The sequence below is a fragment of the Lissotriton helveticus genome, chromosome 11 (assembly GCF_964261635.1).
Source record: "Lissotriton helveticus chromosome 11, aLisHel1.1, whole genome shotgun sequence".
NCBI classification, from domain to species: Eukaryota; Metazoa; Chordata; class Amphibia; order Caudata; family Salamandridae; genus Lissotriton; species Lissotriton helveticus.
Genome location: NC_136072.1, coordinates 1,055,267,618 through 1,055,294,485, shown reverse-complemented (window position 1 = coordinate 1,055,294,485; position 26,868 = coordinate 1,055,267,618). Strand labels below are relative to the sequence as shown.

At 43.6% G+C, this 26,868-nt stretch overlaps 1 protein-coding gene across 10 annotated transcripts in view; it reads left to right on the top strand.

Moving 5' to 3' along the window:
• CLIP1 (CAP-Gly domain containing linker protein 1) overlaps nucleotides 1–26,868 on the top strand; it is a 771,076-nt gene that overhangs the window by 229,889 nt on the left and 514,319 nt on the right. For 9 of the 10 annotated variants that reach the window (XM_078667570.1, XM_078667568.1, XM_078667562.1 and 6 more), the window contains one exon: nucleotides 806–1,003. The exons of the other annotated variant lie outside the window; for it this stretch is intronic. In XM_078667570.1, coding sequence (XP_078523696.1) covers nucleotides 806–1,003 — 198 coding nt within the window. The remainder of the gene's footprint in view (nucleotides 1–805; nucleotides 1,004–26,868) is intronic. 10 annotated transcript variants of the gene reach the window in all.

The following is a 26,868-nucleotide window of genomic DNA, read 5'->3' as shown; positions in this document are numbered from 1 at the left end:
CCGTCTCCCTCCAGGTCATTAGGGCACAGTTTCCTGATATCCTAATGAGTTCTTGGTGATGTCAGTCTTGTTTGGCTTCCATCGAACTAATTATGCTGTTTTCGAGGAGGAAAGTTCGGGGTTGGAGACCGTGTCCGTAAGGACCTGGGGTGAGATGGTCACCTTACTTAGATACGTCTTTACTCACAGTAGGACTTGCTCAATCAGTTTTCAAAATTTGTGGTAGATTTCAAGAATATATTATTTCTGGCCAACACTACAAATGACGTTTGTGCTGCAGTGGATATTTTATTTGAAGATGTGCCTCAACATACATCCATGCGACAACGGGCCTCAATGATTTCCCTTTGGAATTGTTACTCCTTCCGTGAAGCTTGGTACTGAACTGTGGGTACACCATCGTCCTCAAAAGAGCTGTTCACTCCGTGGAGGTATCTGCCAAGTAACTAGCAACCAGCCTTCCCTCATCAAAACAACGCTCTTCCGCTGAAAACGAATGTGCCAGTGCTTTTGATGTGTGATAAACATGCTTTAATTCGCGCAGTTCTGTTTATTTTGGGCTTTTCGCCCTTGCACATTTCCTCGTTGCCTTGGTAACCGGGACACCATCATGTATGCGCAGGTATTTTTGGTTCCCGAGCGCGTATGCGCGGCGCGTGTGATGCTTTGCTAAAGGTAGCCGCGCTGTGTGTCATTCCTGTGGGCCCGCGCAGCCGATCTTGAACGCATGGCCGTGCGGCATACTGCCCACTCGGGGCAGTCTCAGGGCACATCCAATGATTTCTGTCTTCCGTTTGTTCTGCAGCTCACTGAAACTTCCTCCCGCTATGCACGCAAGATTTCTGGCACCACGGCCTTGCAGGAGGCTCTGAAGGAGAAGCAGCAGCACATCGAACAACTGATGGCTGAGAGGGACCTGGAGAAAGCGGAAGTTGCCAAGGCAACCAGCCACGTTGGAGAAGTGGAGCAGGAGCTGGCGGTGATACGGGACGGACATGATCAGGTAAGGGCTTCAGTGTCCACCAGTGGCGCCTCTCCAGGGTGGCATCTCTGCGCTGTGGCTCGCCGAGAGGCGGAACGTGCTGGCCGATGCGCTTCCACTGTGCCCCCCTGAGACGGGGGGGGGGGGGGGGGGGGGGGCACATGCTTCCAATAGGCCCCACTGAAAGGGGAAGACAGTGGGAAAACTTCAAGTAGTTTTTATTCGTCAGTGCAACTACAATTCTGATGGGGTCTTCATGGCACTGCGGATTTTGGAGAGATCAGCCCAGAAAATCATATTATCCAAAATATTCTTTAAGCGCTTTCTCCCTGCCATTATTTACAGGTTTCTTTTTTGACGAGGACTTCTTATGTGGTTTTTTTTTACACCCGCATTTGCAGTGCAGTGCGACTGTGCGAGTCACACCCACATGTACATTAACGTATTGGCATACACACACTTTCATAGGGGCATACAAATGCATAAAGGAGCACAATCAGGCTGCTTAATGCAAAATTTGCTTTGGCAAAGTCAACATGTATGGCTTTAATGTTTTAACCCTTGCAGACATGGAGCGATGCACACATGCAGTGTCCTTTAGCACAGCAAAGACAGACCTATTGACTTTGCTTTTCACTGCTTGTTCACCTTGCATCAACATGAAGCATAGCTAACTTGTACGATTAAAGGTGTGACAAATACTGTAATATTTACTAGTGAGCTTTGCTGAACAGTGAAGCCTCAAGACGGGGGTTGTGAGGATAACCAGCTCCCAATTGTACCTCAAACGAACCGACTGTGAAGGTCATTTAAACTAGACCACACCTCATCACCCCCTCCTACATTCTGTCATCTCTGCCCTTGCAGTTTGTCATACCTGGAATAAGGTACCTTACCCATAATGCACTTTTCTGCTGTGTTTCTTTGAATAACAGATCTGCATGCACGCTGAAATATTAGCTTTGAGGGTTTCATGATTGTGGATACGATAATTGCAGTTCATTTCTTCACATGCGTTGCTATAAGTCATGACACCTCCAGCTAGTTATCATAATTTGTGGACTCAAGTATTAATATTTAAGGATATCCTGTTTAGTGGCGAAATTGTGAACTTGAACAAAATGCCCAGTGCCATAACCTCAGCTTCTTCAGCTAGCCAATGTGTGTGATAATTGGAATGTCACTTATTTCCTATAATGGGGTTCTAGTTCTGCGTTCTGTCTCTTTCTCATTCTCAATTATGTGGATAGCCTGCCAGCCAGTCGTAGGACTGGAAACCCCTTCTGTGACTGTCTCTCTTCCTCTCCGTGACTTCCTTACATTCTGCCTTGCGCCCCACATCAATTGGAGCTTTCAATCTTTTTTTGTACTTTTTTTTAAACTGTTTTTTCCCCCTCCATCTTAGTTCTTCCACTAGAGTACCTGATGCAGTGACACTTTAGGTTAAGCCATGTGCATCGCACAATATGCAGCAACGAACCTGCATAACTTCTGTGTGTCCTGTTTGTAGAAAAATCACCCTAGGCATGCCTGACTTTGTTACTATCTTAGATAGCAGATGCCCCCAGAACCACCTGATTTGCATGCAGAGTATGAGTACACAAATCGCACAGAAGACATGCTTCATACTTTGTAAGAAAAGTCAAGAGTGCCAAGTCTCGGCCACTGGGCGAAGCCCCTAGCATCCTTCATGTCGATGAGATGCTGAAACATCCTACCCAAGGTCTCACAATCCTCCCGTGTTGCGGTCACTGTCACCAGTTGTACGCAAGAAGTGCATAGTAACGTGCACCTGGGGGACAAACTTATTGCCTAGATCAGGGGATATTGAAAGAACTCCGAAACATTGTATAAAACAAATGTTCCATCAGCAGTTTAACTAGTATGATGTTTAGCCAGGCCAACGTTTTAAAATATCAGCGGTGATGCAGGACCCGTGTGCACAGACAGTGGTTGTGTTGGTGGGTCCTTACGTGGGATGGATTTACTTTTCTCAAACTTAGTACTTTGAAAATTCTAAGGTATGTTGTGTCTCAGTCGGTTGTACACAAAATTACTTTTGTCTGGGACCACTGCGGTTTCTATTAAAAGGTTATGTATTATGCATTATTTGTAGGCAATCTTGGTCCACTTATTTTTGTTTTTCAGTGTCCTTTTTGTCTCCATAAGCAGTACTCCTCTTGTGTTGGCAGTAATGTTTAGTTATCCATGAGGCAATATGACCGCTTCTCCTTTACTTATGCAGAGAATAGCATATTCTATTTAGCAAAACCTTCGCTGGAACCTGAGATGGTTCTAAAGCTAGTATGACCGATCTAAATGGAAGTTGCCTTGTAGAGTTTGTTGTTAGCTTTTCACTCTCCCTGTTATTAGGATCTTCGCCATGAAAGGTATGTAAGTGCATAGTTTAGTTGATTTTTCAGCAGCGTTAACAGGTCTCTTGTTAATCTTATACCATTTATTCTTGATGGCACAAGTAATTTAGTGCACCCCAAAAACTAGTGGTAACAGAGGTGTCTGTTCAGTAGCTCGTATGATTGGGGAACTTATTGCCTCTCTGGAATGAAGTCTCCCTAATAGTTTTTGTTCTTGTTCTTGTCCTTTCAGAAGAAGAAATTAATTGTTTTCTAAATTCATTTTTAAATGAGATCTCTGACTAATAATATCTTTAAATAAAGATAGCAGGGTATCGCAAACCTTTTTGTGGTATTAACTGACAAGTCAAGGGCTTTCTGATGGATACATCTGCCAGTGGATTCCTCACCTTGTGAATATCCCCTTGCGTCCGCAAAATTCGGAAATTCTTTTTGTAGCTTCGCGCCGACGTGGACGACGTCACAGAGGCGCGACTCCGCTGACGTCACCGACTCCATAATAGGCCCACGCCGGCGTGATGACATCAGTTCCCTTTTTTCTGCGTCGTCGGCGCTAACGGTTTCTTGGGATCCTCTGTAGCTGTTGGTAACTTTGTTACTGTTTGTTTTATTTCGGTGTCCTTTTGCTTCTTTGTGTCGAGATGTCCACGAAGAAGACTGGATTCAAGCCCTTCGGAGAGTGCGGCAAGATGTCTATTACGGATCCGCACGAGTGCTGCGTTTGGTGTTTGAGTTCGGACCATGACGTCGACGAATGGTCATCCTGTAAGAAAATGAATCCTAAGGAACTCCATGAGAGGCAGGCGAAACTCCTTGTTTCAAAGTTGAAGAACAGGAAGGACAAGAAGAGGTCGAGGTCTCGCTCGAAGTCGCGCTCGAGGTCGTCTTCGGTGCATGCTTCGAAGTCGTCGAGGAAGAAGCACAAGAAGAGATCTCATGAGTCTCGCCATCACTCTGGGAAGGACTCGAGCTCGAGACTGAAGTCGCAGGTGAAGTTGCTTTGCAAGGATGTGGAGACTCCGACTCTGGAGGTTCAAGTCTCCCAAGGTGAGGCTTCGCCTGTGAATTCGCCTGTTCACTCTCCGAAGCCGATGTCGAATCCTTCTCCGGCTCCGACTCATTCTTCTGACCAGAAGGGTGAGGGAGAAGAAGAAGATGGAGGAGAAGAGGAGGCTCCGTTGCCTGCGGGTTCGTCGACCCCGGTGTACCAGCCTGAGGTGGAGGTCGAAGTCGAGAAGACTCCACTTCCTCGAGAGCAGCCTGTGGGCTCTTATCCTGCTTTTCGTGCTCCAGGTCAGGACCCTACTCAGTTCCTGAATGCTATGTATGGAGTGTATTCAAGAGCTATGTACCCCTCTGGTGCACCGGTTGGTCCCACGGGTCCATTAACATACAATCTGGGTATCCCCCAGACTTGCGCTCCTGCGCCTTTTATGCCATTTATGCATGCTCCGACGCCGCCTTGGCTTTTCTCGGCGCTACCGAAGCCTTCGACGCCGAAGCCTTCGACGCCAAGACCTTCGACGCCGACACCCTCGATGCCGATGCCGAATCCGATCCGACCTCGTGTTCAGCGGTCTGGTCCTCCGGCTTCGGGCTCGACGCCGGCTCCGACGGAGTCGATTCTGGATCTGTCAACTTCATTCATGAAGGAGAGGTCGAGGCGTGAGGCACAGAGACTTCTGGAAGAGCAGAGGTACCGTGAATCAGAAATGGAAGAGGGTGAGCTGCAGGATTCAGAAGATCTTTTCGATGATCTGAGAGAGGCTAGTGGTCTTGAGCTGTCTCCTGATTGGGATTTGGCCTCTGTTTCCGATGCCCCTTCTAAGTATGTGACACCTTATCACGTGGTTATAAGGAAGGCTGCAGACTTGTTGAATATAGCGCTTCCTACTGCAGAGTATAAAGCTAATATACTGACTGAAGTCCTTCATTCGCCTACCTCTGTGGTCGAGCCTATGCTCCCTTTCAATGATGCTTTGGCGGAGCCTATATCTGAGGTTTGGAAAAGGCCGCTTACAGCCTCTGCTGTTTCGAGGGCGGTTGCTTGAAGGTACAGGGTGGCGCCTGGTGACCCGGACTTTTTATCCACACACCCCTTACCAGAGAGCTTGGTTGTGCAGGCGGCCTGCTCGAAAAAATCTGCGGGCGTTTTTCCACTGGTTCCTGGGGATAAGGAATCAAAGAACCAGGACCAGGCTGCTAAAAAAGTATTTTCCTCGGCAAGCATGGCGCTCAAATCGACAAATGCTACTTGTCTTATGGGACGCTATATCCATGCGTTGATGGATTCAGTCAAACAGCTGGTTCCAAAGCTTCCTGAGGAGGATAGGAAGGATATTCAAGAGGTGATCACTGACACTCAGGCTGCCGCTAGACAGGTCATTCAGAGTGGTCTGGACACTGCTGACTCGGTGGCAAGAGTGATGGGTTCTTCAGTGGCCACAAGAAGAGCGGCATGGCTTAAATCCTCTGAATTCTCTACGGATGTCCAAGCTGCCTTGATGGATTTGCCCTTTGATGGGTCAGGACTGTTTGGAAAGAAGGCTGATGCTGCTTTAGAAAGTTTCAAGGACAGCAGAGCGACAGCGAGATCTTTGGGCCTACAGTCCAGAGGTACTGCGGGGAAGAGGTTCAGAGGTTTTGTCAGGTCTTCCTTTCGGACCTACAGGCAGCCACAACAGCAGCAGAAGCAAAATACGCTGTACAAGTAGTACAGAGGCAGGCAAAGAGCTCGTCCTAGGGGTCGTCAGGCCTCCTCCTCTACCTCTTCCCAACCCCCTGCCACCACAGCAAAGCAGCCCTAGATCCACCATTCCGGATCATGTGGGCCCAGTGGGGGGGCCGGCTTACCCATTTTCTACGAGATTGGGAATTGGTTACATCGGATCTTTGGGTTCTCAATCTCGTGGAGAATGGGTATGCTCCCCCCAATTACCCTCCTTGCCAAGGTTTTTGTGCGGAGGACCACCTGCTGCTCTTGCAGGAAGAAGTCCTGGCTCTGTTCAGAAAGGGTACGATAGAGGTGGTTCCAGAGCAGGAGAGGGGTCAGGGGTGCTACTCCCGGTATTTCCTGATCCCCAAAAAGGATGGCAGACTTCGTCCAATCCTGGATCTCAGGATCTTGAACCTTTACCTGAAGCAGGAGAAGTTTAAGATGCTCACCCTTGCTCAGGTTCTTCATGCGCTGCTGGAAGAAGACTGGATGGTGTCGATCGACTTGCAGGATGCGTATTTCCACATCCCTATTCTGAAGTCGCATAGGAAGTATCTCCGTTTTACAGTGGGGTCGCAGCACTACCAGTTTGCGGTCCTTCCGTTTGGTCTTACTACTGCGCCTCGAGTCTTCACCAAGGTGATGGCACTGGTGGCTGCACATCTCAGAAGGTCAGGGGTTCCGGTATTCCCTTATCTGGACGATTGGCTGATCAAAGCGGAATCTCCAGAGAAAGTGCTCCATCATCTGCAAGTCACAACTCGGTTGTTGTACAGGTTGGGTTTTTCAATAAATGTACCCAAATCTCACCTGGTGCCCTCCCAGCGCAACCTGTTCATAGGTGCAGTACTGGATACTACTGTATGTCGGGCATTCCCTCCACCTCAAAGGATTCGCGATATACAGGAGATGATTCCTTTATTTCACAATAGAGCGGTCGTTCCAGTCCTGAAGGTCCTTTGTCTGCTCGATCTGATGGCTTCCTGCATTCTGTTGGTCAACCATGCACACTGGCATATGAGGGCACTCTAGTGGTGCCTCCACAGGCAGTGGTAACAACACAACGCAGATCTCAGGGAGTCCATCAGGATCTCCAGAGAAACTGCATCGGATCTGTCTTGGTGGAGTGTGGAGGGCAATCTGTCTCAAGGAAAGCCTTTCCAACTTCCTCCTGCGGTGGCCACAGTGATAACGGATGCGTCCACTCTAGGGTGGGGTGCTCATCTGGAGGATCTGGAGATCAAGGGTCTTTGGTCTCCAGAGGAAAGGTTGCTTCACATCAACCTTCTGGAATTGCGGGCGATACGTCTGGCGCTCAAGGCCTTCCTCCCTTCCCTTCGCGGGCGGTCGGTTCATGTCCTAACGGACAACACCACCGCGATGGGGTATGTAAACAAGCAGGGAGGAGTAGGGTCGCAGTGTCTCTGTAGAGAGGCTCTGCGTCTCTGGTCCTGGGTTCAGGGTCATCAGATTTGTCTGATGGCAAATCATCTGGCCGGAGTTCTGAACGTGTGTGCAGACAGTCTCAGTCGTCAGTTCTCAGCCGACCACGAGTGGAGGCTTCATCCAGAGGTGGTTCGTCACGTCTTTCAGACCTGGGGGACTCCTCAGGTGGACCTGTTTGCCACTCGCGAGAATGCTCACTGCCCGTCATTCTGCAGCCTCCAGTTTCCGATGCAGGGAGCCTTGGGGGACGCGTTTAAGTTGAGTTGGGAATCGCACCTCCTTTACGCGTTTCCTCCCATACCCTTGATTCCTCGAGTTCTGAAGAAGATTCGCCAAGACCGGGCCCAAGTTATATTGGTCACCCCGGATTGGTCAAGAAGAGTGTGGTACACAGATCTTCTCCACCTCTCCTTGTGCCAGCCGCTCCGTCTCCCTTTCAGGGCAGATCTCCTCTCTCAGATGGAGGGGCAGGTTCTACACCCCCCACCTCCAGACCTTACACCTTCATGCCTGGAGATTGAACGGGGCAACCTGAATTCCTTTTCTCTCCCACATGATGTGGTGGATGTCATTCTATCGGCCAGGCGTAACTCCACTAAGTCAATCTATTCTTACAGATGGTCTAAATTTGTGACTTGGTGTGGGGAGAAGTCTATTGACCCTTTGAGGGCTCGTTTATCAGATATACTCCTATTTGCTCTTTCTTTAGCGAGGCAAGGTTTTGCTGTGGTTACAGTGAAAGGTTATCTTTCGGCTTTGTCGGCATTTCTCTGCCTGCCGGATCAGTCGTCCTTATTTAAATCTCCTATTGTTTTAAGATTTCTGTAGGGCCTTACAAATAAATATCCTCCTACTCCTTTTATTGTGCCTCAATGGGACTTGAATCTGGTGCTTACTTTTCTAATAGGTTCCCCTTTCGAACCTCTACATAATTGTCCCTTGAGGTTGTTGTCTTTTAAGACGGTTTTCCTAGTTGCAATTACCTCGGTAAGGAGGGTAAGTGAGCTTCAAGCTCTTAGTTCAAAGCCCCCATTCTTGACCATTCATGCTGAACGAATGGCTCTTAGGACCAGGGCTGCTTTTCTGCCTAAGGTGGTAACTCCCTTCCATCTAGGACAGTCTATTATCCTTCCTACCTTCCATCCTCCCCCTCACCCTTCCTAGGAGGAGGAGCGGCTTCACCGTCTGGACCCTAAGAGGGCGGTGAGCTTTTATCTTGATAGGACAAAGGACTATCGAGTTGATGACCAGCTGTTTGTTGGATTTGCTGGTTGCAGAAAAGGAAGAGCTGTGCACAAGCGCACGCTTTCGAGAAAGATAATTCTATGCATCAAGGATTGCTACGCCCTGGCTGGTAAGGAACCTCCAGAGGGAGAAGAGCCCACTCTACTAGAGCAAAGTCTTCAACATCTGCTTTGTCTAGGGGTGTACCTGTTGAGGACATTTGTAGAGCGGCAACTTGGGCCTCCCTCCACACTTTCGCGAAGCATTACTGCTTGGATACCGAAGTGAGGTGGGAAGGCCACTTTGCGCGTTCTGTTCTCCAGGATTTTCTGGTATAGAGGAGTGGACACCCTCCTCCAGGAGTGGGGACTGCTGTGGGAATCTATTCACAAGGTGAGGAATCTACTGGCAGATTTATCCATCAGAAGAACAAGTTAGTTACCTTCGGTAACGCTTTTTCTGGTGGATACAGTATCCGCCTGTGGATTCCTCACTGACCCACCCGCCTCCCCGTTGTCCACTCTTCTGTACCTGAGTAACTGTGATGTTAATATGTTTTTATTGTTGAAGGAAACGTTTTATTTCAATTGCTTTTCTGCTTGGTTTCACACTGTGTGTGTTATCTTGACATTTGTGTACTGTGTATACTGTGTATATATCTACTGATGTCGGTCCGCCGTGTGCCTCGAAGGCACGGAAAAAAGGGCGGACCTGATGTCATCACGCCGGCATGGGCCTATTATGGAGTCGGTGACGTCAGCGGAGTCGCGCGCGGTGTCGTGCCTCTGTGATCTCGCCCCCGTCGGCGCGAAGCTACAAAAAGAATTTCCGAATGTTGCTGACGCAAGGGGATATTCACAAGGTGAGGAATCCACAGGCAGATACTGTATCCAATAGAAAAGGCGTTACCGAAGGTAAGTAACTTGTTTGCTTGACCAAACTGTCCATTTCGTTTTTCCCTCCTGCTGATTCGGTGCTTTATTTTGTAGATTTATTCCAGATTTTGATAAAAGTTCTTGTCAGTAGCCATTACAAACATCTTTTTCTGTATTTTTTGAGAATGTTGTTCATGTAAGGTGTGTGCACCTTTTTTAGTAGAACAATGATGTCTGTGCTTTCTTTGAAATGTGTTTGACCGCATTCACAATGGGTCTAGTTTAAAAATAGTAGATCTGCTTGTGTAGGGTCCCCCTAACTGTGAAGTATAATTTTTTAATATATTCACCAGGGCTATTAGGAGTACTTAAGAATTCTACAACAAGTGAAGATTTTATGAAGTGCAACACCGAGTAAATTATTTCTGCATGCCTTAAAGTATGCAAATAGTTTTTTCGTGTAGAACTTTTAAATGTTTTTTTTCCCCCAGAAACTCCTTTTTCGATGTCTTCTCGTGACATGGATGTGTTCTTTCCTCTTCCCGTCCTGAAAATGCACTTACATCTTCCTTTGACAGAGGCAATTTGTGAGTGTTCCTGGATGGCAAATTATGTGCAAGAGGCCTGTGAATGCCCCAAAACAAAAGTTTGCTGACATTTCCAACTGTAACTCTTGTCTTCTTCCTGGTAGAGCACAGGGTGCCCCTTCTGGATCTCGATTGACACTCTTCTTTATTCTTGGTAAACAAGCAGTCACTTCTGTGCCTTTCGTACTGTTCCTCAAATGTAGCTAGTGGTCTTTAACATCAAAGACTGGCATATCTCCTAGGTTGAGCTTTCAAAGAATTTCTAAGAGAATCCCAGCTAGATAATTTAGGTGTCAAAAAGGATGGTAGGTTCTGCATCCATAACTCCAGTACTTGTATTTAGCCCAAAATGTTAAACTAAATGAATATTTGTTTTGGAAAAAGATTGCACATGCAGTCAACTCTCATGTGAGGCCTATCTGAACCCAAAAAGTGCGTAAACACTAATGTCTACTTTTCAGATCCATCAATTTTGCCTTAATAATACAAAAATAAACAGATATCGTCCCATTAACATCTGGCTGATTACAGACACCACAATGAGGGATGGTGCAAATAATCCACCATGAATCAGTTGACAGCATGTCTCCTGGAATTTATATATTCAGATAACATCATATTAAAAAAAAAAATACGCATGCCCATATCAAGAATGTGTTCTACCAAGAACTGCAAAAAGTGTCTGTTGGCTTAAATCTGTACCCTTTATTATCAAGTCCCCATTATCTTGGGCAACTTTTTCAGCACTTGGACCAAATCTTGGCTAGAGTAGCCTTTTTAAAACTAGATCTGGCAACAGTTTTATGGACTTTGGAGGCAAGCTGATAAATCATAATTGTTTTGAAAGTATTATTAAAGGATTCAATAGATTGCTCAGGTCATTCTTTCCTATATCTAAAGGTGGCCTTGCTTAGGAATTCTATACAGTTCTTTGAAAACTAATGAAGCATCCCTTGGACATTATCGTAAGACCAATAGAAATTAAATTAAATGAAAGGCAGCATTTATTTTGTCTCTTGCATTTGCCAGGGGTGTAAATGAGTTGCAAGCATGAACAATAATGGTCATATATGAATCATATTACAATTATATCCCAAATGTCCCTTCCTAAATTTAAGTCAATAAAACAATCTTTCTCTGCTTTCTTTGAAGGTCCTGTTTCTCTGGTGGAGAAATCCTTACATAATCTAGACCCTAGAAGGGTATAATGTTACTGTCTCAAACTAATGCCTCAATGTGCAGTTTTCTGCCTCCTGTCTGGCAGTGGCTTCAATGGGACCTCCATATATCTTACAAATTAACAGGATGGTGTAAAGACTTCTACTCAAGCCGAGCTTCTTATACAGGATCGAGATTGTTTTGTCTCTCATATATTGTGGTGTTGGAGGCAGTGCTGTGTGTGTGTGTGTGTGTGTGTGTGTGTATCTATATGTGTAAGACATTGTAGGTTACATTATCACACTCCACTGTGTTACTAATAATCAATGTTTTAATGTGAAAATCTATTTTTTAATGTGTGTGTGTATGTATTTACTTTACAAAAATCTACTTTAGTACCTGCAATTATATTCACATCACTTTCTTCATATGGATGACAGTTTTTTGACGAGACTGCACAAAACATTATTATAAGTTGATTTAACCACAATCACGTTGCCTCAATATTAATGTGTACAGAGAAAAAGCTCTTGCAGCCCCAACAAAAAACTCTGATTTTCATGAAACTTGAAAGAGATACACCTGTCAGTTCCTTCTTGCAACCCGTTTTTGTGGTCTGAATTATGTAACAGTGTGGCACTTATGGTGTTGTGTGAGTTACAACTTAAGGTGTTCCTTCCCACCCACCCATATGTGAACTTGGTTTATTGCACCTGCAATGAATATGAAAGACCGGTTATTGCAGTCCCACAAAACACTATTCAATATTTAATTAAGGTAAAGGCATTGCTTTTGGGTTTCTAACAATCCCATAAAGGGATCAGGGGCACCGTGGTAAGAGTCACACACTTTATTTTGTTATTTACAGGATAAAAAATCTCACTCTCTCGCTCCTTTTGTGTAAAAAGTATTTGATACTACAGCAATAATGTTTCTTGGTACGCCTCAAACAAATGCACAGAATTTTACAGTGTTCCCTGCAAAGGGCAAGCACACGCTGCGGTAGAAGTCAGTCTTCCTCTGGAACTTGGCTTTATCAACTACAGGCAAGATGTAGCATCTGCGAAGGGTGCTGGCAGTAGCTCAGACCATCTCTGGTAGAATCTCAGATACTAATATGGGCAAAGAACCTCTCCTGACAAATGGTGAACTGGCAGTCCTTAAATACTGAATCTTATCAGAAATGTAAATGTCTGACAAAAGTTTAGGAATGTCTGACATAGATTATGTACATCAAGGTGTGCATCCCAGACTTTTGCTTATGAACATATAGGGTAAAAGTAAGCGATTCAGACTACATTATTTTGGTTATATGTCTGCATGTGTTATTATTTAACCTTGACCTGGTGAAGAGTAGACATCTAACCCAACTGAATGTTGCGTTAAGTATGGTGTCTGGGTCATCAATCGAATGACTTGACACTTGCAAAGTTCTTGGAAAGATAAGGTCAGACAACATCTGCGTCTAATGGCAGACATGACAAAGATTCTGCATAAACCAGGAAATATGGTGACTGCCATTGTTTGAGAGTGAGAAGATATCGACCTCCATTAGCCAAGGTGGAGTTTGGGCCTAATAAAATGGGGTCTCACCTTAGAGACTTTACATCAATGCACTGTTGGCGGATAGATTTAACAGACCTAATGGTTGGTTGTTCTCTAAAGCTCTGATTCCGACCCACTATAAATCTGTATGTTTTGGAGATCATCACCTACACAATATGTTTCGCAACATGCTGTAGTGTAGTTCCTATTATCCCAATAGGCTCTGCGCATTGGAATAATACCTTCAATAGTATAGACCTAGGACGGAGGTTAACTATGTCTTCTACTGACGATATTAGACTTAAAGTTTTTGGTTTTGCCAGCTAGCTCAGAGTTCACTAGAAACTTTCTCGAATAGGCAAGGAGGAGTTTAACCTCCCTGGATAGACAAGAAGGGATTTAGTTTCTGACAACCATAGAACATGACAACTTTGCTCTCCCCTAATCAAGAGTGTATCTCTAGAGTCGTGTGAAAACAAAAGACAACTTATTTTACTCAGTCAGTTCAGTGCATTCTTAGTTTCACCAGATTGTAGAGAAAAGGAAGAGACGGGCGTGTTCAATAAAAGATGTTATTTATTGATCAGTCTCTTTTCTCGTACAAGAGAAATGAATCGATATTATTGCGATACTTATGGTTAAGTAAAGTGCATACAATAAAAGCAGGAGTATAAAATAATACTGTAGAAGCATTGATATGGTTTCTAAGCCATATGATATTTAAAATTGATAAAATAGATACATACATATATATATACATTTGACTAATCGTACTCAACTGGTGCTTCTAACCACGCCTACCCCAGTGTACCTGACCTAAGCCTAATACGTGGGCGGGAGTAGATAAGTAGCAGTTTAAGTTTAAGTTTGTTTTGCCAAGTGACTGACTCAAGAATTCTCTGCAAGGGGTTATTCAGTTCTGTACCTGAGATCTAGAATGGTTGAGTGCTGGTATCTCTCGTCTCTGGTCTTGATATTCCAGCTGCCTGCGAGGGCCGCTTGGAAGCACCGGAGCTGGATTTCTCGGCAGGAGAAAAGCAGCGTCTCGTTCTCAGCGCGTCAGGAAGGCGGGGCAGCGCCAGCGGGGTCCGCTCTGTGCTGGCCTCTTCGGCAAGTCTCGCTGCTCCGATCTCGTCACCACCGCGTGTCTTTGCTTAAGGCAATGTCGGTAATATTTATACCTGTAAGGTGCCGAGATTGACGTATGGATGGACATAGATACGTCAATAAGGATGTCATACGGACTGGTCGTTAGCACATTCTTCACTGAAGTTCTCGGTGAAATCAAAACAATGGCCGCAGGGATTTTCCCAGGTTGTCATAGGTTTGATTTGTTTAGAGAACTCCGTATGCCTTATCAGGGGCTGGAGGAATAGTGCTTGCCTAATTAGATGGCAAGCGTTATGACCTAATCAGATAACGCGTTCCTGTGCCGTGGTGTGGCTTAATCAGATAACGGTTTTTTGTACCGTGGGATGGCTGCTAGTTAATTATTAACCAGAACAGGGTCAGGAATAGGGGGATCGATACAGAACCTATAGGAATACATCACACCCACTCCACGCAGACTATGTCCATATTTACAAATCTAGGCATAGTAAATATACAGTAGTGTATGTGTATACCGCACCACCCCAAAATACATCCATATGCATTTTGAAATTATGTAATACACGAGAAAAAAATAATCATAAGCACTATATGCACTCAAGCAGTAGAAAAATGCTAAATTAATCACGCATATTCATACATCAATATTAATAAGATATTGAAAAATAACACATGAAATGGCTCTTAATACAGAAGAAAAAAAATGCGAGACCATTTCATCACAAAATAAAGTACCCATGAACATGCCAGAGGGCAGTTAATGTCTCTAAAGTTCCTAAAATAGAAATTTAGTTCTCTAAGAATAGATTCTACTTTAAGCAGAAGATAAGTGTCCCGAAAAACTATAAAATATTTTGGGGATTTGTGAAAAAAAATCTGCTGTCCGTAAACTGGAGAAAAAAATTGTTCAGGTTACTTTATCATTAACGTTGAAGGCCAAATTCAGGGTGATGGGAACGCCGTGTGCTAGCTTGCTCAAAAGTCATTATTTCTGCTCTGGTGAGAACATCATATTATTTAGACTGTCGAAAAAGCTGTCAACAGCTTCCTGTGAGAGTTCCACTAACTCGGAAAAAGATGTTACCATGCATTCATGAGCATGATTGCCTCCATTGATGTTTTGATCAGCATAGCTGACAGAAGGTCGTACCTGATCGATGCTGCTTTCATCTTGAACCTCACTACCCCTCAATCGTAGTGGTGAAGTCTCCACGAATGCCGTCATCAGGATTGGTAGCCGCTGGGGACAGCACAATGCATGAGCCGTGACCGGACCCAACAAAGTTTCTGCATCCATTGGCGCATCCGATTGTAGCGTCAGACAGGTGTCCAACACGCATTCTTCTCCGCATAGCAAGCACCTTAATACAGGTAAAACACAGCTTTGCCACATTGGTCTAAATGAAAGAAACCAAGCCATGTTCAGGTCTCTAAGCCGGGACAGTCCAAGGATTTTAGATATCCGGTCCCGGTATCCAATGGCTAGGATTGTTTCTTCCCTTGTCGCAGGTGTTTTGTCTGTGACACGGTTTGCCATAGCGAAATAACAGGATCAAAAAAAGGATTCCTGCCACTAGTCCCAAAAGGAGAGGAAGTCCACCAAAGATGGAATGGACGAAGTCCGGAAAAATACCCAGAATGGTTTTAAATGGTGTTAAAGCCCCCGAAAACACTGTCTTAAATACATTTGAGACTCCACTGGTATCAGAAATATTTAAGATTTCGTTCAGGATTTCTGCGAAATGTATGGGGGAATTAGTTGATAACAATGAATGAATCTCTGCCGTTGTCCTTGCAACTTGGAGATCATACGTTTCTTTTGATGACGTGAGCCTGGTCGGCGTCTGAAGGAGCACTGTTTTCATTCTGCTTAAAGTATCAATTCGAATAGAAGCAATTTTCAAATTCGGCCATAACCTTGCCTCCCTGTCTGGCATTGCGCTGGGGAACAATACTCATTCACAGCACATGACCTTCGCAGTCGTAGTTATGAGATAAGGTATTCCGGGCACCAAGCTACAACATCTGCGGTCTACAATTATAATGTAACTCCCGTTCGATAGTCTCCTAAAGAATGGTTCTATTTGTGTCGCAGGTGTGCCTAGCTGGTGACATGAAAGGTTATTTGAGGACCCTTCACAGGCTCCGTGTAAACTAATACCATTACACAGAAGTGTACCGCTTAGTGACATCGCACAATTATTGCCACTAAGAAACACTTTCTGTCCTTTATTACTGACACATGCATGTGAATAGGGCAAGTTCCATGTTGTCTTAATGTACCCTTTTCCCAATTTTTCGTACATGCCAGCCTGTATATATTTTTGGCAGTATTGAAACCTGAAAGTAGATATTGGAATATTAATCATTCCATGTATTATCCATTCACTGACAGGTCGTTCTGACATTGTCAATGGTAATCTCTCGAGTTTCTCAATGCTCAGGATTGTATAATCAGCACCCTTCTGTGCCATACTGATTTGTTTATCAGTAAGGTTAAAGATATTGAATAGTGACGTTGTGTTGATTAAACGCCAAGGCACATAGCCTGAACGCAGATTTTGTAACGTCCAGCCAAGTTGTACAATAGAACGCAATTGGGACTGACCGTGTTGTAACAACAGTAAGTCTTGCGATATTATGTCGATTGCTGAAGACACAATGCTGTCCAAAGAGTATATTCTGGAGGACAGAGTCATTAACCCATTGTCCACTACAGAAAGTGATTTTTCCAAATTAATACGGTCAATTTCCCGTATTCTCTCTGATGTTTCAATTTGAGTTATTTTCCAGGCCTCGTTATAAGCTGCATATACAGAGGCTGCTATGAAGCGTTTTTGACGCTGTTTGCGCGGTCCCATAATGGAATCACGCAAGTCAGCACCATCAGTAAGTAAAGTCAGGTGTTGCCTAATTTCTGCCAGTGTGGATGTTTGTAGCCATTGAAGGCAGAGCTTGCCCACACTGTACGTGGTAATTATCCCTGGGTGTTGTCTTTGGGAATATCTAGGGTCTGGCCTGGTCAATGTGAACCCCTGGATTTTGTTCAGGAATCTGTCTTGACAGTTATTAGTATCTGTGGGCCAGATCAACCACTGTTTCCAATCAGGATGTGTTCTGTTTTGGCTTAATATATGGTTTACGTCTATCTCCTCATCTAAAGATATATTACCGTTCATTGATGGCTTTGGAATAGACGGTTTGTTTAAGTCTTTGATTTTAGCTAGGCCAAGACAGGTAGTTTGTTGAACAGTGTCATTCAAAAATATAATTTGTTCTGGGATCATGCAGGCTCTAAACAATGATTCTATACCTTGTACTTGCCATTCCTTTGTACCCCAAACACTTTTTACTTCAACATTTTTGTCCCAGTAATCAAAACCAAATGTACTCATTTGCTCAAAAAACGAGTCTGAATATATCAATTTAGTGTTCGTAAGCATGGTCTTTGTACCTGTCTTATTCGATAATTTGAAATAAAATGTTTCTGCATTACTTGTGTTGAACCCTGAAAAATATGAATATTTGTCATAAAAAGTTCTTGAGCTACCTTTTGGAGGGGTTGCACAGTGTTCCCATTGATTATAATTTAAAACATTTCTAGGTTGTGCAGATTTATGCAGATAATGATTACTATAGTGATTATAGCAGAACATTTTATCATAATTAGACGAACCCTGCAAATAATCATGTTTTGTAAATTTAGCAGACATCACTAGGTCAGACATCATATTATTAATGCTTTCAACGTCCCAATCATCAGCAACTGAGCTTGGTTTTACAAAGTCACTCAATGAAATCTTGATTTGATGTGGATACTTCAGGATTTCAACCGGACCATAGATTTCATAATCAGTGTTGTCCCATGCTACCCCACCGGGTATAGGATTGGCTGTGAAGTTGACTGAAGAAAGTTCTCTTTTTTCGACGTGTGAAGACGTGTGTGGTTTGAGGACCAAGTTGATTTTCTGGCTTGCTGTGTCCATTTTAGCATATTTTCCCTCAATGAAGTGTCCCAACCATAGTACCATGATGAGCCAAAGTATGAGGATAAGTGCACCTAAGGCCACCCAGAATTCAATCCATGGAGAAATCAGATAGGTTTCTTTCAGATGTTGAAAAAGTTCCTTAGCTTTATCTTTAAAGGTTTTTGTTGATGTTTGTTCCTTTGATTCACTCAGATCTTCAGATGAATCATTGAAGTTGATGAAGTAACCGGATGCCGTTCTGTCTATTGTTCCTATTGCTTCAGGATTACTGTTTGCTTTATTAGTGTGTTTTGTTGCAGCAGCATAGTCATTTGTTACTTCATTGTAGATTGGTGTGTCTCTGCTAAATGTTTTTATTTGGGTTTTTAGAGGTTTAAGTTCCATAGCATTGTTGCATAGTCCTTGTTGTTGTTCTGTTGGCATTTCAAATGTGAGTAGCCTCTTAGATTGAACCTCTGTGTTTGTAGCAAACCTTGGTGTTCTACTACTTATCGGGAGTCCACTTGGCCTACTGTTCGTTATCGGCCACATGATTGTGGTTTTATCAGGTCGATTGATACAACTCTGTTCTCCTTTTTACCAGCAAGGGGCGGTAGTACTACTGATCTTGTCCCGTTGATAGACAAGACAGGAACTGCTTTTCTGTAAGAAGGCCCAAATTCCTTCTTTACCGCGATCTTTTCTCTGACTAGATCCCCGACTTTTGGAATCCAGACAGTTCTTGCTGGGACAGGTGGTTTTTCTTCAGTGGTCGTTGGCTGTTGTTTCAACTTTATGTTGCTCAGGTCTTTCCTTGTTTCGTTTAAGTCCTGCAAAATAGCCAAACGGTCTTTGATATCAAAGCTTTTTTCTTTAACCACTGAAGTCTGACTGTCAAGATCTAAGACCATCATTCTAGTTCCAAACAATAATTCGTACGGACTGAATCCCCTCAGAGAATTTCTTGGCAGGTTATTTAGACTACGTTGGACACTTATTAGATGTTTGACCCACCCAGCTCCCGAACCTAATACCTTCGCTGTTATAGATTGCTTTATGTCACGGTTTTTTCTTTCTACAATTCCGTTTCCCTCAGGATGAAATGGACAAGAATACCGCAATGCAATGCCCATGCTGGTCATGGCCTCCTTATAAGCTCTAGAGCTAAAAGCAGGACCCTGGTCAGAATGCAGCATGCCAATTGCGTATGTGCCGATAAAGACTCGCAAATCTTTTATAACAGTTCTGGCGTCAGCCAATCGCTGGGGCCACAACCATATGAATCTCGTGCATGAATCCACTGCAACCAAGATATATTTATAGTTACCATCCCTTTGTAAGGGACCACAGTGGTCCAGGTAAACACAGGCTAATGGTTTATCCGAGATTAGAAGGGGCGTCTGCGCTGGTCGTCTCACTGTTGATACTTTCATTTTTTGACATATTTCACATTCTAGAACATAGTTCCGTGTTTGTCTTCTCATTTGTGGCCACCAGTATCTCTGTTTTAATAACGATACTGTGGCTGAGACGCCAGCATGTACAGAAGCAAGTCCTTCGTGTGCCGCTATGATGAGTCCTAACCTATGTTCCATGTTTGGAATTGCCCTATCCCCCACTCCAGGGATTCGAGCAAACGGAACATTGTTTGTATCAGTTATATATGAGTACTTCACTGGAAAGCCTTTCGGGAGTGTTTCTATCGAATCTTTTTCTGTAGCGCTGACAGCCTGTAATATTTCGCTGTCTATTTTTGTTTTCGACCGTGTGATGGCAGCTACGGAAGCCGTTTGCACAGCTGCCTTCGCGGCCTCATCAGCCAATGAATTCCCTGCAACGTGAACGCCATCACGTTGATGACTCAGTGTATGTATCACGTGAGTCTTTGGTAGTTCTTTTTGCAAACGAACTACTTGTTCCCAAAGCATTTTATGCTTGATTGTGCCTCCTTTTGCATCCTTAAAACCATTCTGAAGCCAGATCTGCAAGTATTCATTGTAAGACTGAACGCAATAATACGAATCGCACACTATGAGTGTGGGGAATTCTCGATCGGTATTTTGAAGCGCCATCTTGAATGCCAGTAGTTCAGCTCGTTGAGCTGTACAATCTCCTAGAGATTGTGTTTTAGGGACCGCTGGTTTAAATTTCCCTTCGTGCCAGCGACCTTTAACAATCGCGCACGCAGCACTGTAAGCTTGTTTACCCCCCACTGCGGGTTGTGCTGACCCGTCTGTATATATTATACAGCCGTAATGTTCTAGAGGCAGAATTTCGATTGGCGGAGGGCATTCGAATTCATATTGGAGAAATTCTTGTGTTTTCAAGTTGGGATCAAATTCGTATACCACGTCTGTTGCAGCAAGGGAATTGGCCCACTGTATCCATCTCGGATGTAGGGCTTTAGCATTCGGAATGCTAGCCTTTGTTACCGCCTCCAGGGCTGGTATCGGTGTCACGATGATTATTCGTTTACCTTGTGCTAGGGCCCGCTCCTTTGCTACAGCAGTCTGTACCGCGGTCAGAATTTTTTCCGTTGGACTAAATTTTATTTCAGCCTTTGTGTACAAGTGTGATTTGTATGCAATTGGTACCTTTTCTCCCTCATTAGAGGTTAGGTATGTGAATCCGCATCTTCCTGGGATGACTCGAATCACAAGATTACGTGTGTTATCACGTGTTTCTAATTTTGTTTTAATTAACTGTCTGTTTGTAAAGATCTCAAAATTTCTGTGTGTTTTTGAGTCCGATTGATTCTTTTAAAATCTGGTTTTATTAGATCATAAAGGGGTTTGACCCTTTCTGCGTAATTTGCAATGTATGTTCTTCCGAAATTTAGGAAGCCTAGAATTGATTGTAAGTTTTTTAGTGTTCTAGGAGCTTGGAGTACAGCACATTTCTCTAGGAAATTGTCAGCCAGGCTTTTACCTTCACTTGATAATTCATATCCTAAAAACAGGACTGTTAGATGGGCAATTCTTGATTTTTTAAAGTTGAATTTGTAACCCTCTGCTGCGAACCCAAGTATTATGGTGTTCACTCTCTTCAAGTGAGTATCCAAGTCATCATCTGTTAGGTAAATGTCGTCGACATATGATAATGCCTCGTCATCGTATGTTTGTAGTAATTCTGTTACTCTCGTTGAGAATAATCCTGGGCTGTTCTTGTGCCCCTGGGGTAAACGGCAGAAACTTTTTTGCGAGCCATTTACCGAGAACGCAGTCAAATATCTGCTCTCTGGTGCTATATTTTGACAAAAGAATCCATTAGAGATGTCTAATGTTGTTTTGTATTTTTTGCGCACTATGTTATTCATTAGTGCAGCACTATGCGAGTTTTGCACTGCAAAGGTTTTGCAACATGAGTTAAGGTGTCTGTAATCCAAAACTAGACGATATGAGTTGTCTGGTTTGGAGACAGGAAACAAAGGATTGTTCATTTGTGAGATGCAAGTTTCAATCACCCCCTGGTATTCAAGTTGATCTAGGATCTCTTTTACCTGTTTTTTAGCTTCTTGCTTAATTGGGTACTGCCTCTATGCAGTAGGTTGTGATTTTAACTGGATTTTGTGAGGAGGAGAGTCCTCATCCCATCCTACATGATTTTTATATAAAGCAGGAGCTTGAGCTACTGCCCACTTTCTAGCAAGTGTATATTTTTTATGAATTGGAATATGATTTGAGAAGGCAGGCATAATTATTTCTTCGCCATGAGGACACTCCCTGACAAACTCTGGAGGCCAGTCTCGTTCAGCTAGAAGGATGTCATAGCCCTTGGACAGATTATCCCAAAATAGTCCCCTTATTTTTCTAGTCTTATCCCCCTCTATACGCAATGTAATTTCATATATTTTATGAGGTTTGCTAACTCTGGTATCTGCAGTTTCCACCTGAATGTATTCATTCGTGTCCACTGTCTCCAGATGATTCATAAGGACTTTGCGAGCTATGCTCACTTCTGCTGCGCTGTCTAGCATTGTCTGAGCCCATTCTCCGTTTTTCAGCTGTGTTCTCAGTATTCTCGGCATCTTTGATTACTTTAATACTGGCTACCTTCTTTTTTGGAAATTGTAACTTTTTATTTGGATGAGCAGGTTCCTTGTCTTTGGACTTGACGTGCTCTTCCCTGTGTTCTGATCGTCCTCTTCTTTCCGATTTCTGCGAGGAAGTCTGAAAAGATTGAGAGGGACGTGTATCATTATCTTGATATCTATCAGGTTTCTTTATATTATCCCTATTTCTAAGGTTGTATTTTTTCCCAGAGGGCTCACTTTGGGGAGACCTGCGTCCTTGGTTCGGAGATCTTTCTCTCCGCCGAGGAGACCTTCCTCTGGACTGGAATCTTTTTTCTTTAGGATTGGATTGTTTGTTTCCATCCCAGCTCTTTTTTTGAGTGTTTAAATTATTTTTAATAAATACCTTTTCAGGACTTTCAATCAGTTGAGGTTTTACCGGTATTCCACCCAGACTATCTCTTCCTAGTTCTTCATAGGATTTCTCTATGATTCTGGCAATTTCAGTTGGTTGGTCTGCTATATCTGTCTCTTTTAACCTTTGGTGGATCGCCACGTTTGCTGCTTCTCCCTTTATGTTGGCTAATAATATAGCCGAGACCTGCTTGAAGTCTTTCAGTAATTTCATACCAAGAGTTAAAGCGGGTTCTGGACCATATTCATCTTGAATTTGTTTTAGCACATCTGGTATTACTGACATGGATGGTACACCATGTGTTTTTGTGTATATGGAAGCAAAGACTGTACCCCAAGTGTCACAGTCCTCCACGTGTGGTGCGATTCCCATTGGAAGACAGATAGTCAGATTCCTGTGTTTTTCTACCGGGGTGGTGTCTGGAAACACCGCCTCTATTTGAGTGATTTTTTGTGCTAGCCAGAAAGGTATTTGTTCCTGTTTTGCGCGTACTTTACCTAGACAGGACTGTATGTTCTGTGGTGTAATTTTATTTGTGTTACCCTGATGAGGGGTCAGCTGTGGAATTTTACTTGCTGGTTGGACTGTTGAAGTCCGCATTACATATTGGACTAATTGTCTATGTATTTTGATTAGTTGTTTTAGCTGTATTAAAAGCTCTGCTGCAGGCATTTCTTCAATGTCTGGATGTGGTGTGTATCCGGCTAGGACCGGCCACGTTGCTCCTGGTCTACCTAGTGGACCGAGCCTGGTGATGTGATTATTATGTTTTAGGGCGCCATTAAACAAGAGCAGGTGCTCTTGGAATTTGAGTGGTACTTCCACCTCCTCGAAAGGAGTGTAGATATCCGGTGGTTCCTCTATTTTATAATAGTGGAACTCTTTTGTTACAGCGTTTGCTGCTGGAAAGTTTATCCATGAATAGAATACCTCTGTCTGCCGATATTCGTGTGCCTCAATTACGAATATGACTGTACCACCTCTCGATGTCAGTCCATTTTCTATAAGTTTTAAGGTTATAGATTTCCTTATGTTGACCGGGATGAGTATTGCATTTGGGTCATTTTCCAGCAGAGTATTTTACCATTTTACCGACAGGAAGGTTATTCCGTTTGTTTGCAGATCAGGTCTCTTATGGAAACAAAGATTAGATGCACAATATTTTGGAACAGTGTATCCTTCAACGTTGACTAAACCAAGAACCATACATAGGAGTCTCCTCCTGCGAGGTTTGGCGGATATGACCTTTCACCCACTCCAGACGTCTTTGGAGTATTATGGGAAAAAAGGGGTTCTGTGTGAAAAAGCACGACTGAGTTACTCTAATGTCTTGCGTTAGTTTTATCGCCTATCCAAACGTTTGGGCGCCATGTAGTGTAGTTCCTATTATCCCAATAGGCTCTGCGCATTGGAATAATACCTTCAATAGTATAGACCTAGGACGGAGGTTAACTAGGTCTTCTACTGACGATATTAGACTTAAAGTTTTTGGTTTTGCCAGCTAGCTCAGAGTTCACTAGAAACTTTCTCGAATAGGCAAGGAGGAGTTTAACCTCCCTGGATAGACAAGAAGGGATTTAGTTTCTGACAACCATAGAACATGACAACTTTGCTCTCCCCTAATCAAGAGTGTATCTCTAGAGTCGTGTGAAAACAAAAGACAACTTATTTTACTCAGTCAGTTCAGTGCATTCTTAGTTTCACCAGATTGTAGAGAAAAGGAAGAGACGGGCGTGTTCAATAAAAGATGTTATTTATTGATCAGTCTCTTTTCTCGTACAAGAGAAATGAATCGATATTATTGCGATACTTATGGTTAAGTAAAGTGCATACAATAAAAGCAGGAGTATAAAATAATACTGTAGAAGCATTGATATGGTTTCTAAGCCATATGATATTTAAAATTGATAAAATAGATACATACATATATACATTTGACTAATCGTACTCAACTGGTGCTTCTAACCACGCCTACCCCAGTGTACCTGACCTAAGCCTAATACGTGGGCGGGAGTAGATAAGTAGCAGTTTAAGTTTGTTTGTTTTGCCAAGTGACTGACTCAAGAATTCTCTGCAAGGGGTTATTCAGTTCTGTACCTGAGATCTAGAATGGTTGAGTGCTGGTATCTCTCGTCTCTGGTCTTGATATTCCAGCTGCCTGCGAGGGCCGCTTGGAAGCGCCGGAGCTGGATTTCTCGGCAGGAGAAAAGCAGCGTCTCGTTCTCAGCGCGTCAGGAAGGCGGGGCAGCGCCAGCGGGGTCCGCTCTGTGCTGGCCTCTTCGGCAAGTCTCGCTGCTCCGATCTCGTCACCACCGCGTGTCTTTGCTTAAGGCAATGTCGGTAATATTTATACCTGTAAGGTGCCGAGATTGACGTAAGGATGGACATAGATACGTCAATAAGGATGTCATACGGACTGGTCGTTAGCACATTCTTCACTGAAGTTCTCGGTGAAATCAAAACAATGGCCGCAGGGATTTTCCCAGGTTGTCATAGGTTTGATTTGTTTAGAGAACTCCGTATGCCTTATCAGGGGCTGGAGGAATAGTGCTTGCCTAATTAGATGGCAAGCGTTATGACCTAATCAGATAACGCGTTCCTGTGCCGTGGTGTGGCTTAATCAGATAACGGTTTTTTGTACCGTGGGATGGCTGCTAGTTAATTATTAACCAGAACAGGGTCAGGAATAGGGGGATCGATACAGAACCTATAGGAATACATCACAATACTTTCAACAGTGCAAGTCTCTGATGTAGAAATCATTTTGTTTTGTCTGTCTGATATACATAAAAAGTATATCTCTGCACATGCGAGATCACAAAACACATTGTAACAAAATGTTTCCAGTAAAACATGCCCGATTAGGCAAGAATTTCAGTTAAAACATTTTTTGTATCTGAGCAGCTAAATTGCAACATAAACACACTCTGCATATTACATTGAAAAAAAAGTCCCTTATGCTTAACTAAACTAAGCTGTAGAAATGTGACTCTGCAGCTTTAATTATTCCAGAAATCTGCACTATCTCATCATCATTCTCAGCAGGGAAGAGACGGAGTTTTTTCCGCCCTTTGATGTTGATCCCTAACACTTTCTGCCTTTTTTCAAGGTGGTCTTTGGATAGAAACACCAAATTTAGACGATTCTTTCTCTACCACCCAGTATCTTTAGGTATGTTTTGCCTTTTTGTTTCCTTTTCTGTCTAGAAACCAAACAGTGTTGCTGTACTTTTTCTTTGAAAGTTGTTCACCTTCCAGACTTTCGGCTATCAATTCTGCACTTTTCCACAAGTGCCCAGACTGCGCTGATAAAATGTGTAAAAAAGGCAACCATGATGTATGTGTGCTCTATTTCCCTGACATGCATTCCACCAAAGACAGTACCATTTGTCAAATGATGTCATACAGGCCTCTGTGGGATAAAGAGTGGGTTTGTCTCAGAGCTAAAAGAGGCAAAACTGGAAAGATTTCTTCAGCGCCATCTACTTTCACCTCTGTGGTGAGAAGGGCAGTTTCTCCCCTTTCTACTTCTGAGCATTGCGTAGGCCAAGTCAGGAGGTGAGTAGGCAGCATCTCAAGATTACCAGCACTTCTGTTCCTTGTCGATGTTAAGGCATTTAAAGTAGACAGACTCTACAGAACACCGTTGACATTGAACTGTTTCCTTGCTTCAATGTTCAGCGGTTCTGAATATTGTGGGTTGATATTGAGGGACATATTAACATTGAAGACTCATTTCTCGGGGTTTCACTATCTTTGATGCAGCTTGGAAAATAATCTTGCCCCCAGATTCTTCAGAACGCACAAGTAAGCCGGTTGATATGGAATCTGTAAAAGAAGCCAGTACAAAAGAACCTCCTGTAAAAGCTATGTCGCCTTTAAGCACTCAGCCTTGCCAGCTACCTCTCTTGGTATCAACCCTACAGGCAGCAGTTTATCCATATGCCATTGTGAAACTTCCTCTGCAGCTGCCTTTTCCAATACGAGATTCAAATAAGACTACAGCGTTGGATGACTTTTATAGTTTCAGTGAACTCTCCAGGCCCTCTCTTCTACAGATTAGTGTGCTTTTTTGCCAGTGCCACTGGAACCTGCTCTGACTATTGTCGACCTCATCTGTTTTTATGAGCTTTCCAGTAGAGCGGTAAGAATGTTCAGTATTCAAACTGCACCATCTGAAGCGCAAACGTTAGTTTTATTGAAAACTATTGAAGTCACAAGCTCGCCCATTAGTTCCTTTGCTTTCTGGATTTCGGAGCTGATGTGGTAAAGTTTTGTCAACCCTTTCTCATATCGTCCAGTATAATGACAAATAGAGAAGAGGATCAGACCTATGAATACTGCTCCAAAGAGAAAATCTTGTGGCAGACTCTTTGATGTCTGTGGCTTTTTACTAGGAAAAAAAAATCTCTTTTCTGCTGTCCCCACCATTTGGCACCACGGCGAGTGGGAGTAT